This window comes from Stegostoma tigrinum, chromosome 18 (assembly GCF_030684315.1).
Source record: "Stegostoma tigrinum isolate sSteTig4 chromosome 18, sSteTig4.hap1, whole genome shotgun sequence".
NCBI lineage: Eukaryota > Metazoa > Chordata > Chondrichthyes > Orectolobiformes > Stegostomatidae > Stegostoma > Stegostoma tigrinum.
This window is the reverse complement of record NC_081371.1, coordinates 46,175,283-46,187,706: the sequence shown is the minus strand read 5'-3', so window position 1 is coordinate 46,187,706 and position 12,424 is coordinate 46,175,283. Positions and strand designations below refer to the sequence as shown.

The 12,424-nt window shown below is 41.4% G+C and overlaps 2 protein-coding genes across 8 annotated transcripts in view; one reads left to right on the top strand and one right to left on the bottom strand.

The window, feature by feature from the left end:
* Positions 1-12,424, bottom strand: part of LOC125460802 (anoctamin-4) — a 216,386-nt gene that overhangs the window by 12,463 nt on the left and 191,499 nt on the right. The window lies entirely within an intron of this gene.
* Positions 1-12,424, top strand: part of LOC125460804 (sodium-coupled monocarboxylate transporter 1-like) — a 35,279-nt gene that overhangs the window by 17,550 nt on the left and 5,305 nt on the right. For 6 of the 7 annotated variants that reach the window (XR_007249340.2, XM_048548792.2, XM_048548791.2 and 3 more), the window contains 5 exons: positions 601-668; positions 3,811-3,897; positions 8,856-9,058; positions 10,216-10,319; positions 11,690-11,772. Coding sequence is in view for 6 of the 7 variants with exons in the window: in XM_048548792.2 (XP_048404749.2) it covers positions 601-668; positions 3,811-3,897; positions 8,856-9,058; positions 10,216-10,319; positions 11,690-11,772 (545 nt within the window). In the remaining variant the exon portion in view is untranslated. Of the gene's footprint in view, positions 1-600; positions 669-3,810; positions 3,898-5,948; positions 7,227-8,855; positions 9,059-10,215; positions 10,320-11,689; positions 11,773-12,424 lie in introns of those variants that run through there. The other variant, XM_048548793.2, reaches the window with a different exon arrangement.

Here is a 12,424-nt window from a genome sequence, read left to right as displayed (position 1 = left end):
TTAGAGAGGGAAATCTGCCATCTGACCCAGTCTTCCCACATGTGACAGCAGACCCACAGCCATGTGGTCAACTGCTAACTGCTGTCACAGCAATTAAGGATAAGCATTAAATGCTAGTCTAGCCAGTGACACCCAAATCTCTAAAGTAAATAAAAAGAAACACAAGAACCATCACTGCCCAAACTGTTCGGTCTTGATACTCCCTTGCTTTACATTTTACACTCATTAAGACAAACACAAGAATGCCAAATTTCAAATGATTGTAACAATTTATAGCACAGGAGGAAAAATGCTAATTGATTGCCAAGGCAATGCGATGGAACTAGCAACCCATTTCTATACCTTCAACTGTCAAATTCCTTCTTCTGTACTTTCCCAGCTCTCTTTCTCTCCCCTCACTTATGATGTGTCTGAAAAGCTACTTCTTTTACCAGGAATTCGGTCATATGTCCAAATCCCACTTTATATGGCTTCTTTGAACACACACTCTCGGGATGCTTACTTGGTCAAGGGCACTATATCAATGCAAGTTGTTTTTATGCTTGGTTAGAGTTCTAATTCACAATCAAACTCATTGTTATGTTCTCAACTTGTTTTTAGGTCTGTTGTTTGGTGCTGTATGTATTGGGATGGCTGGTCTGGCCTCACTGATGGGAAGTCTTTTACAGGTATTAAATTGCGTGCAAGTATTTAAGCAGTTGGAGCTAAATTTGTTTCAGTTCTTTTTCTCTGTCCCTGAGAGGGAACTTTCTCCAATCTCCAGGGCAAAAACCTGTCTCAGTCACTAGCTGTCAACACATTAGATACTAAGCTTTTTGTGCAGGCCTTACAGTACAGAAATTAGTTGCTGCATTTCTCATATTGCAACAATACTTAAACAAAAAAATCCTTCAACAATATAGATGGAAGTATCGTTATGACAGTGACATGCTGTTACAAAATACAAGAAGACATCAATGAACTAATGGAATGCGAGTATTATTGTCAAATTAACTTAAATACTGATAAGTTTAAGGTGATACATATTGGCAGGAAGAATTAAGACGTGCAAATATTCCTTGAAAGTAAGGGACAAAAGAGGGTACAGGAGCAGAGGGAATAAGGGTTACTGATACACAGATCACTAAAAATGGAAATACAATGTTACCAAGGCTGTAAAATGCTACAAAACACTGGCATCTATCTTGTCATAACTGTGGTGAAAGGGCGTGGGTACCTCCAGTAGAGTTCTGCCACCAATCCTCATTCCTGTGCTTTCTAGTAGTTTGGGGTGGAGGATAAGCTACAAGTAAGTCTCAGCTGCAGAGGCTATTACATTAGGTAAGTTTTTCCCACCCCAATCAACCTGTTCAGAGATCTGATGACACACCTCTAGAGCAGGTGGGGCTTGAACCCTGGTCTCCTGGCTTGGAGGTATGGATACTATGCAACACAAGACCCAAGATACAGTCTATTAGTAACTGTGTACAGGTTATATTAATTCGTTGGTGTATTAACTATTACTCATGATAAGTAGCTAGGACAAGAAGTTTCCACAAGCACCATGTTACCTGCCTAAAGTCAAACTGCTCTGAACTGACCAATGCTCCACCCAGCTGTTATATATTAGAGTGGGTACAGCTTCTAATTGGCCCAGTGGTAACCCTTTTATAGCTGCTAACTTATGCAATACATTTCTAGAAGGTTGAATTGAAAAGTATGGTGATAATGTTAAATTGATACATAACAGACCCCCATAGTTGCAATGACACATAGACTTATACAAATTAACTGAGGATGATTTTAATCAAATTGGAAAAGGTAGCTATGACAATGAATTCAGAGTATACAGCGGTAACTTTCTTGAACAGTGTGTCATGGAGCCAACTAAGGAGCAGGTTATCTTGGATCTGTTAATGGATAATGAAGCAGCTTTAGTACATGACCTCTGAGTGAAAGATCCCCGAGGAAGCAATGATCATAACATGATAGAATCTAATATTCAGTTCGAGAGTGAGGAAGCTGGGTCAGAAACGATGGTTTAAATAAAAGGAATTGCAATGAAATGAGGATAGAGTTAGCTAAAGTGAACTGGGTTTATAGTTTTAGTAGAAATGACAGTAAGCAAGCAGGAGTAGACATTAAAGGAAGTAATTCATGACTCTCATCAAAAATGCATGCCAGCCAGGAGGGCAAATTCTAAGAAGAATAAACCAACCATGGCTTGCCAAGGAAGTTACGGAGAGTGAGTTGAGGAAAATAAAGCATACAAGAAGCCCAAAGTCATAGTATGGAAGACTGGGATACATTCAGAATCCAGTAAAGGGAGGACTTAAAAGATAGTAAAGTCAGAGAAAATAAATTGAGAACAAAGTAGCAAGGAATATAAAACTGACAATAACAGCTTTAACAAAAGCTAACACACGAGTGCAGCAGGTAATCCGGAAAGTTAATGGAATGTTGGTTCATATTTCCACTTGAAATAGGAAAGTCTTACTGCAGCTACACAGGGTGCAGGTGAGAGCACATTAGGAGTACAATGAGCAGTTTTGGTTCTTTCATTTACAGAAATATATCATTTTATTAGAGGCAGTTCAGACAACATTCATGCAGATGATCCCCGATATGGAGGGATTGTCTTATTTGCAAAGTGAAAATCAGTTGGGACTTGATTCACTGGAGTTTGGAAGAATGAGAGTTTATCTCATTTAACCATTTAGGGGGCTTGGGGGACTATAGGACAAAGCATCAAAAATAAAGGGGGTGCTAATTTAAGACTGAGGATTTTTTCTGAGTTCTGTCTGGGAGTTGATGGAACTCCTTGCCATGGGCTTTGGTGTGGGCACAGCCCTTGTGTATACCTCAGGCTGAGATTGACTCCCTGTCAGATCAAGAATCTAAGGCAATGAGGAAAATGCAGGGAAGTGGACGTGAGGAATGTTTGATCAATCGTAATCCTATTGAATGGCAGAACAGGCTGGAGGGGCTGAATGGCCTATTCCTGTCTGTACTTATTATGGTCTTAGAGACACTTACAGCACAGAAGAAGGCCATTCAGCTATTGACCAGCATGCCGGTCCACAAAGATCCGACCACAGAAATCCTATTTCTATCGTTTGGCCCATAGCCCTGAAGGCTATTGGAAGGCAACTGAATATCCAAATACTGTGGAAAATCAATTGAGTTTCTGATTCAACCACCCTTCCAGGCAGTGGGTTCCAGACTTCAGCATCCTCCTGAGTGCAAATAATACTCATCTGAGCCTTCTACCATCTGACTTTAAATTTATTCCCCCCAATTATTGGCCCTCTACTAATTGGAAAAAGTGTCTTCCTAGCTCACCATCTACCTCTGAGGAAGGGTCACCTGAAACGTTAACTTCTTCACAGATGCTGCCAGACCTGCTGATCTTTTCCAGTGACTTCTATTTCTGTTCCTGATTTACAGCATCTGCAGTTCTTTCAGTTTTCACCATTTTTTTTTTGTTTTATTTTACTCCACAAAAATAAATGTACCTGAACAATTTAGCTTTGTTCTGCATTGTGCCAGACGCTTGTTTTTGCCACTTTCACATTAATTCATTCCATAAGAGACACTACCCAGGATTTGTCAGAGACGTCTGACCAGAAATCTAGCAAAATCCTAAGTCTGACATGACCTCGGTCCCAATCTATTTTAGGAGAGTGCATCTGTACTTGGCTGTAAAGCAGGAGTGGGATGGCCTGATGATGGAAAAGGCTCCTGAGATGCAAGTCTCACTTGTTTTTTTTTCTCTTCAACAGAATACTCGCTTGTAGGTACTTCATCTCCTCTGTGTCCTTACTTTTATAGGCAGCTCTCAGCATTTTTGGAATCGTTGGAGGACCAATCTTGGGACTGTTCACTTTAGGCATGCTGTTTCCCTGGGCCAACTGCATTGTGAGTATGACTTGCTCTTGGATAAGAGCAGGAGTGCATGCTGGAATGGATAGAGATAGAGGAAGCTGATGTGCTGAAAATTTTGTCAAACATTAAGACTGACAAGTCGCCAGGCCTGGACCAGATTTGTCCTCGGCTGCTTTGGGAAACGAGAAATGCAATTGCTTCGCTACTTGCGAAGATCTTTGCATCCTCGCTTTCCACTGGCGTCATACCTGAGGACTGGAGAGAGGCAAATGTAATTCCTTCCTTCAAGAAAGGAAATTGGGAAATCCCCGGCAATTACAGACCAGTAAGTCTCACGTCTGTCGTCTGCAAGGTGTTAGAAAGGACTCTGAGGGATAGGATTTATGACCATCTGGAAGAGCATGGCTTGATTAAATGCAGTCAACACGGTTTTGAGAGGGGCAGGTCATGCCTCACAAACCTTATCGAGTTCTTTGAGGATGTGACGAGAAAAGTTGAGGGTCGAGCTGTGGATGCGGTGTATATGGACTTCAGCAAGGCATTTGATAATGTTCCCCATGGTAGGGTCATTCAGAAGGTCAGGAGGAATGGGATACAGGGGAACTTAGCTGTCTGGATACAGAATTGGCTGGCCAACAGAAGACAGCGAGTGGTAGTAGAAGGAAAATATTCTGCCTGGAAGTCAGTGGTGAGTGGTGTTCCACAGGGCTCTGTCCTTGGGCCTCTACTGTTTGTAATTTTTATTAATGACTTGGATGAGGGGATATGAAGGATGGGTCAGCAAGCTTGCAGATGACACTAAGGTTGGAGGTGTCGTTGACAGCATAGAGGGCTGTTGTAGGCTGCAGCGGGACATTGACAGGATGCAGAGATGGGCTGAGAAGTGGCAGATGGAGTTCAACCTGGACAAATGTGAGGTGATGCATTTTGGAAGGTCGAATTTGAAAGCTGAGTACAGGATTAAGGATAGGATTCTCGGCAGTGTGGAGGAACAGAGGGATCTTGGTGTGCAGATACATAGATCCCTTAAAATGGCCACCCAAGAAAGCATATGGTGTTTTGGCTTTCATTAACAGGGGGATTGAGTTTAAGAGTCGTGAGATCTTGTTGCAGCTCTGTAAAACTTTGGTTAGACCGCGCTTGGAATACTGCGTCCAGTTCTGGTCACCCTATTATAGGAAAGATGTGGATGCTTTGGAGAAGGTTCAGAGGAGGTTTAACCAGGATGCTGCCTGGACTGGAGGGCTTATCTTATGAAGAGAGGTTGACTGAGCTCGGACTCTTTTCATTGGAGAAAAGGAGGAGGAGAGGGGAACCTAATTGAGGTATACAAGATAATGAGAGGCATAGATAGAGTTGATAGCCAGAAACTATTTCCCAGGGCAGAAAAGGCTAACACAAGGGGTCATAGTTTTAAGCTGGTTGGAGGAAAGTACAGAGGGGATGACAGAGGCAGGTTCTTTTCAGAGTTGAGAGCATGGAATGCGTTGCCAGCAGCAGTTGTGGAAGCGAGGTCACTGGGGACATTTAAGAGACTGCTGGACATGCATATGGTCACAGAAATTTGACGGTGCATACATGGGGATCAATGGTTGGCACAACATCGTGGGCTGAAGGGCCTGTTCTGTGCTGTACTCTTCTATGTTCTAAAAGACACAGGATGCAGCTCTAGAATGTGGCAATTCTTTCTCAGCTGTGATTGTGTGCAGTCTCTCAATTGGTAATGAACTCAACTTTTAAAATCAAATCTATGCCCCTTAAATTCCAATTGCATCCCACGTTTGACTTGCAGCCAAACAAATCCTTTTCCTATTGATTCTCAGGAATTAGGTTTCTCTGACAAGACTGGCATTTATGGGCCACCTCTGGATGCCCTGAATCTTAATGCCACTCATACAGCTGAGGATTTTACACTTTGAATCTGACTCTTACAGCCTCAATGTCAGCATGTGGCACTGGAATCCAGACCATGCCAGGCCAGATAAGAATGACTCAATTTCCCTTTTGCTCATTTTAAAACAATCCAGCAGCTTCAGGGTCACTTCTTATTTCATCTAACACCAGTTGTTTTTTTTCCTTTCTAGGTATTAAACTAAATTCAATTCTCAATGCCAAGCAAGCAAGCAAATTACATTCCGATTCTCTGGACTGTTAATTGCCTAAAAATCCTGTACACAAGTTTAATTTCATCTATCAAAGATGCATGTACTGTGTGGAAAATGGACATCAATCACCTTCAGTAAATTATCAAATTTGGTTCCGAGTGACATGAAACTTATTTTTTTAAAAAAGAGCAGAAATAGGCCATTCACTTAACAAAATAATGGGTCATCTAATAATTCTCAATTCCACTTTCCTGCCTTATCCCCAAGGATAAGAGGAATGTCTTCTGTCAGGGATGGTGAATCTGTAGAAATCTTTACCGCAGACTGTTATTGATACTGGGTTGTTAATTATAGTCCAGGCTGAGAGATTTTTAATCAGTAAGAGAAGCAGGGAGATTCAAGGGGATATCCTCTTCATCTGTTGTAAGTGGGCAACCCCTTAGTCTAATGCCCTGTGATTGTTGACTGTTCAACAAGGGAGTCAGCTTGTGTGTCTACCCTGCTACACTGAAGAATCTTATGAATACGTAAAGATAACCAATTTTGTGATACTGCTTGTGAACACAGAAAAACAGAAATTGGGAGCAAGAGTAGGCCTTTCAGCTAGTTCTGTCATTCAATATGATCATAGAGAATCAACTATCTCAAAGCCACATTCCTGCTTTCTCCCCATTCCTCTTGACGTCCTTAAAATCTTAAAAATTGATCTCTCTCTTTCTTGAAAACATTCAGTAACTCAGCTCCCACAGGCTTTTATGGTAAAGAATTCCACAGGTGCAGACCCCTTTGAATGAAGAGATTATTTCCTCATCTCAGTCCTAAATGGTATACTCTGTATCCTGAGAATAGGACCCCATTACCAGACTCCCCAACCAGTGAAAACATCCAACCTCTAACTAGTCTGTTCAGCATATGTTTTTCGTATGTTTCAATCAGATCCAAGCTCGTCCTGCTAAACTCTAGTGAATACAGACACAGTCAAATCAATGGCTCTTCATAGGACGTTGCTGTCATGTCCAGTATCAGCCTAGTGAACCTTCACTGCACTCCCTCTCTAAGGGATATATCCTTTCTTAGGCAGGGAGACCAATGCGGAGTACAATACCCCAGGTGTGGTCTCACCAAGATACTGCTGTTATGCAGGAAGACATCGCACCTCTGAAGTCAAATCCTCCTGTAACAAAGGCCACTAAACCATTCGCCTAGTGGATTGCTCGCTGCATCTGCCTGTCTACTTTCATAGCTGGAATGTTGGATCTACATGGACGCCCAGATTGCTTTGTGCAACCACACTTTATTTAAATATTGCAATGTTCTTCCTTTCTCTTTTTCACACTGGTGTATAACATCTCATTTCGGCATGTTGTACTACATCGACCGTGTGTTTGCTCGCTCACTCACTCACTCACTCAATTTTTCAAAATCACTTTGAAGACTCCTTGCATCCTCCTCAACTCATTCTATCCAGTTCTGGAAATGTTGCATTTGGTTACCTCCTCCAGGTCATTTACACATCTTGTGAATAGCTAGAATACAAACATTGGTAAAGGTACTCCACTAGTCACTAACTGCCACTCACGTAACACCCACTCTGTTTCCTGCCAACCAATTCTCAATCCGTCACAATACATTGCCCCTATCCATTGTTTTAACTTTGCCCACTAACCTCTTAAGAGGGACCTTATCAAAAGCCTTCTGAAAATCGGAATACATCACATCTGCTGGTTCTCCCTCCTCCTCTTTTTTTCATGAGTTCCATCCTCAAAAAAACTCCAATAGATTTGTTGACCGTGATTTGCCTTTGATAAACCCATGTTGGCTTTGTCCAATCCTATTAATGCTGTCTACATGTTCTGCTATGCCTTTCAGTCTTTTGAGTATTAAGGGATATTTAATAAAAAATTGTGGGTAAAAAAACTTAACTTGCAGATCAACTGTGAACTAACTGATGGAAAAACAGGCCCAAACACCTTTCTCCTGCAGCCACTGCTCTTAATCTACAGTGTTGCAACCTTATTTTGATTTGTGTTTCCATCCCAGTGGCTGTAGGACAGTGCTAAGTGTTCAAAGTTGATAGACGTTCCCTACAAAGCGATGGGGCAGAAGTCAGGCTGTATGAAATAAAAGTTTACAGTCAGAAATAAATCAAACTTTCCAAGGACAATAACAAGTTTCAAGTCCAATAATGCAAGAATTAGGGAGCAGGCTCAGTTGGTAACACTCTGGTTCTGAACCACAAGGTCCCATTCTAGGGCTTTGCCAACATGTAATCCAGTAATCCAGAGCTGATACTTTAGTGCCATACTCATGGGACACCATGTTGTTGGAGGTTCCATCTTTTAGATGAGAACTTAAATCAACTGATGTTGGCACAATTTTACAAAAGAGTATTGGCGTTTTCTCCAGTATTCTGGCCAATATCTATCCCTCAATCCACCTTACAAAAACATGACCTGATCACAAGACAGTCATCAGGATGAGAGGCTTCAATGATGAGGATAGATTAGAGAAGTTGGTACTGATTTCCTTGGGCAGGAGCATGCTCAGAGGAGACTTGAAAGAAGTTTTAAATTGTCAATGATAGGCGTAGGCAGAGTTCATTAAAAAGTAGCGCTGGCAGACTACAGGTGCACCACAAAACATGAGTAGATGGCTCATTGAGTCACTTCTACCATTCATTATGATCGTGGCTGATTTTGGGCCTCAATTTCACTTCCCTGTCTGCTCTTCAATTCACTAAGCGACCAAAACACTGTCCATGCCAGCCTTACGTATATTCAGCAATTTGCCTTCATAATCCTCAAGCCTGACAATTAATAAAATTCTGTACTAACTTTCATCTTAAGTTCATTTGATCTGAGCTGTCACCTTTCTGGTATACCACAGGGTGGAGTTGTCGGACTCCTCACTGGGTTTGCGTTTGCTTTGTGGATTGGAATTGGAGCTCTGATCCAGCCACCACCCTCTGAGATAACAGTACCTCTGAACCTCAGCATTGCTGGATGTAATGTCAGCCAGTCAAGAAACAGAACTTCGTGGGCAACCATCATCCTTCTCACAACTGTAACTAAAATGTCCAGCAAAGGCAGGTCTGTAAAAACTATGGACGTAAACTCGACGATGAGGTGAAGCCAGTTAGTTCACTGGAAATATATCTAAACTCTTGTCGACTAAATGGATGTCATTGTGGCATTAAGATGGAGCCACCCATTCAAAGGTTAAACCTCTGATTGCTGATGCTTGGTGTGCTAATTTAAGAATTATTCCATCGGTAAGACTGAGATGTCCCCAGTCCTCTAATAGGACAACACTGAAAACTAACGGGGATAAAAATAAAACATTTCTATCAATGACGGTCATCTTTGACAATAGTTGCATCCACTGCTGTATTCTGCGATACCTAATTTAGCAAAAAGGTTCAATTGAGGTCTTTGACCCCTTATTTACATTTGTCTAAATGCTTATTTACTCTAATGCTGTTCCTCTGATACTATTGACCTGATCCAGTGAAAAATGCAAGGAGCTCCTTCAAATCAGAGGTTGCACTATTTAAGAATGTTTAGCATTATCCTTCAATGGGTCATAGATGTCACTGGCAAAGGCCTGCATTGGTTGCCTTTTCCCAGTTGCTCCTTGGCCCGAGTGGCTTGTTCTGTCATTTCTGGGGGCGGTTAAAAGTCAACTGCATTCCTGTGGACCTGGAGTCACATGTAGTCCAGGCCATATAAGGAAGGCAGATTTTCATCCCATAGATGGGAAGTGGTGCATTCTCAAAGTTCATACCATTCCCCACATGTTCTGTGTAAATTATACTGATTTGATGCTCATGAATCTTTTTGTTTTGATGGACTTCTTCTGATCCCAATACTGTTGCTGGCGTGGAACAGAGAGGGGTAAGGGTGATGTTCTCAACTACCCCCACCCTGCCACCCCCATCAGCAATGTTTAAAATAAGAAGGGACCCCAAGGGTTAAGAGATCCCATGTTGGAACTTTCGTACCCATTGAGTTTGGGAATATTCACAGTAACACCCAGTGTAGTTATAATATCACCTGGAAGCAGGTTTCCTCACCTGCCAATTTGTTAATTGTAGAGCTCTAAGGAGGGGGAATGGCTTAGATAAGTGTTTAAAATAGGAAGCACATATTTGGTTAATGACCTATTCATGTTTGGAAGCCACACTGCTCAATAAGAGCCGAGTTGATGATGAAATTACATTTTAATGAGGGTTGTTTTCATTCCACAGAGCTGAAGCAGTGAAATCCTTGTATTCATTATCCTACTTGTATTTAAGCACCTTTGCAATTTTAATCGTTATAATCGTTGGTCTCATCGTCAGCCTACTAACAGGTACATACATAATATTTGACTTTTCCATAAACTGTGACAGCACAGAAGGAGACCATTAAGCTCATTGTACTGTTTTATTCAGCTTAGCAATTCATCCCTCTCCCTTGCTGTTCCTCTTGGACCTTCTAATCTTTCACCTTCAACTCTATATCAGTTAGGTTTCAGATTGAAACACTATGACTTGCTGAATCTGTTTCAGATTGAAACACTATGACTGGTTGAATCTGTGTTCCAGGTCATAACTCGCTGCATTAAGGAAATGTTTGCTCAATGGTTTATACTCCAGCTCCTGTTTCTAAAGTTCTCATGTAATGTTGCCTCTGGTTCTTTTGCCAAACACTTCAAGTTCACCATGGCTGGTTTCTGATCTTACCATCACTTGAAACAATTCGCTCTCCTTAATTCTATCAAAATAATTCATTCTTTATTTTGAGTATCTCTTCTTACCTTCTGAGCTCTAAGGAGAGCAAGTCTAGCTTCTCCACAGGACTAATGTCCCTCAGACCTTACAGTTGCAACTAGGCACCTGTGAGAATTTCCATCTATGCAGATTGATTTTTAGATGAATATGCACTTTCCAATCAATTAACTCTTTTAAAGAGGTCTCCTCAGAATATCACTTTATTACTAATATCTAACCGAAAAGGTGGGGTTTAAGTTAGCTGCTTATCTAAAAGACAGCACATCAAACAACAGTCGTCTATTATGCTGACAGCCTGCTTGAACTTAGGTTCATACTTCTGAATATATGACATTTGCAAGTCTCGAGTAAATTATGAAAATGCGCTAAGCTGGGTGTTTAGACAAAGAATCCCAGTTGTCTGAGGGGAATGAAACCTGCTGCTTTATCCATGATGTTCAGGCGTTTCTTCATTTGACCTGTCCTATTAAGCTCTACTTTGAAACATTCTGTCCATAAGACCACAAAGTGCAGCATTGCATAGTACTGTTGAGTAGGGCTGCCAAATTTCTGGTCACTAGAAACACATCAATATTAGTTTTCACTGTAGTTTTTTCAGGATAAAACCAACTAAAGAGTTGGATTTTCCTAGCAGTCCTGGCTTTATCAATTCAGAACTAAAGTAAGTTTGAGTAGGACTCTAAGTCCCTATGGGTCCAAATTAACTTTTGTCAGACGAAGTACACTTGGGGATGTTTCACTAAGTAAAATGGTGCAAAATACGTACTAATTGTTGATGATCAAATACAAAATCAAGTGCAATTCTGAGACACGTGAGTACACAGTCCCATGTTGTATACATAACAAAAAGTTGATCACTCTGCTTAATGAGGTATGTATGTCTGTCTTTCATTTATTAAGTAGATTTTTTCCTGTGTGATTATTTCATTGCATTCAAATATTTTGGCAGGAGGGAGAAAATCTCAAGTTGACATGGACTTACTGCTGAACTGGACTGATCTCATGTGCTACTGCCCCATGTCTTCCAGTGGTGTAAGTGACACTCATTCATGGAGTTTCCCTAGATGTGTATTGAATATGATGTCCTGTGCAACATACCTACTCCTGCACGTTTCTATGTCAGTCTTGCATTGCACTGGCTTCAATTTTACATTTGTAAAACTGCACCAAATCACAACCAGAGCAGGGAGGGGCAAGTTACTGCAGCTGCTGAAATCTGTAATCAAAATTAACTATAGATTACAGCAGATTAGACATCATCCATAGGAGAGAAAGCAAGCTAACATTGCATGTCTAGATGATGTGCCTGACCTGCTGTGATTGCCAGTATTTTTTGGTTTTCACAACTGAGCAGGTAACTGTGGACTAACCAAATAAAAGGAAGATGTTGACTTTTGTTTTTACATAAAAAAAGTACAGAATAAAGACAGGGGAAAGAAAAGCACTCTTGAGATAACAAGGTGTGGAGCTGGATGAACAGAGCAGGCCAAGCAGCAGAGGAGCAAGGAGGCTGACCTTTCAGGCCTAGACCCTTCAGAAAGATCTAGGCTAGCCCCAAAATGTCAGCCTTCCTGCTCCTCTGATGCTGCTTGGCCTGCTGTGTTCATCCAGCTCTACGCCTTGTTATCTCATTCTCCAGCATCTGCAGTTCCGACTATCTCCAAAACACACTGACAGTTTCTGC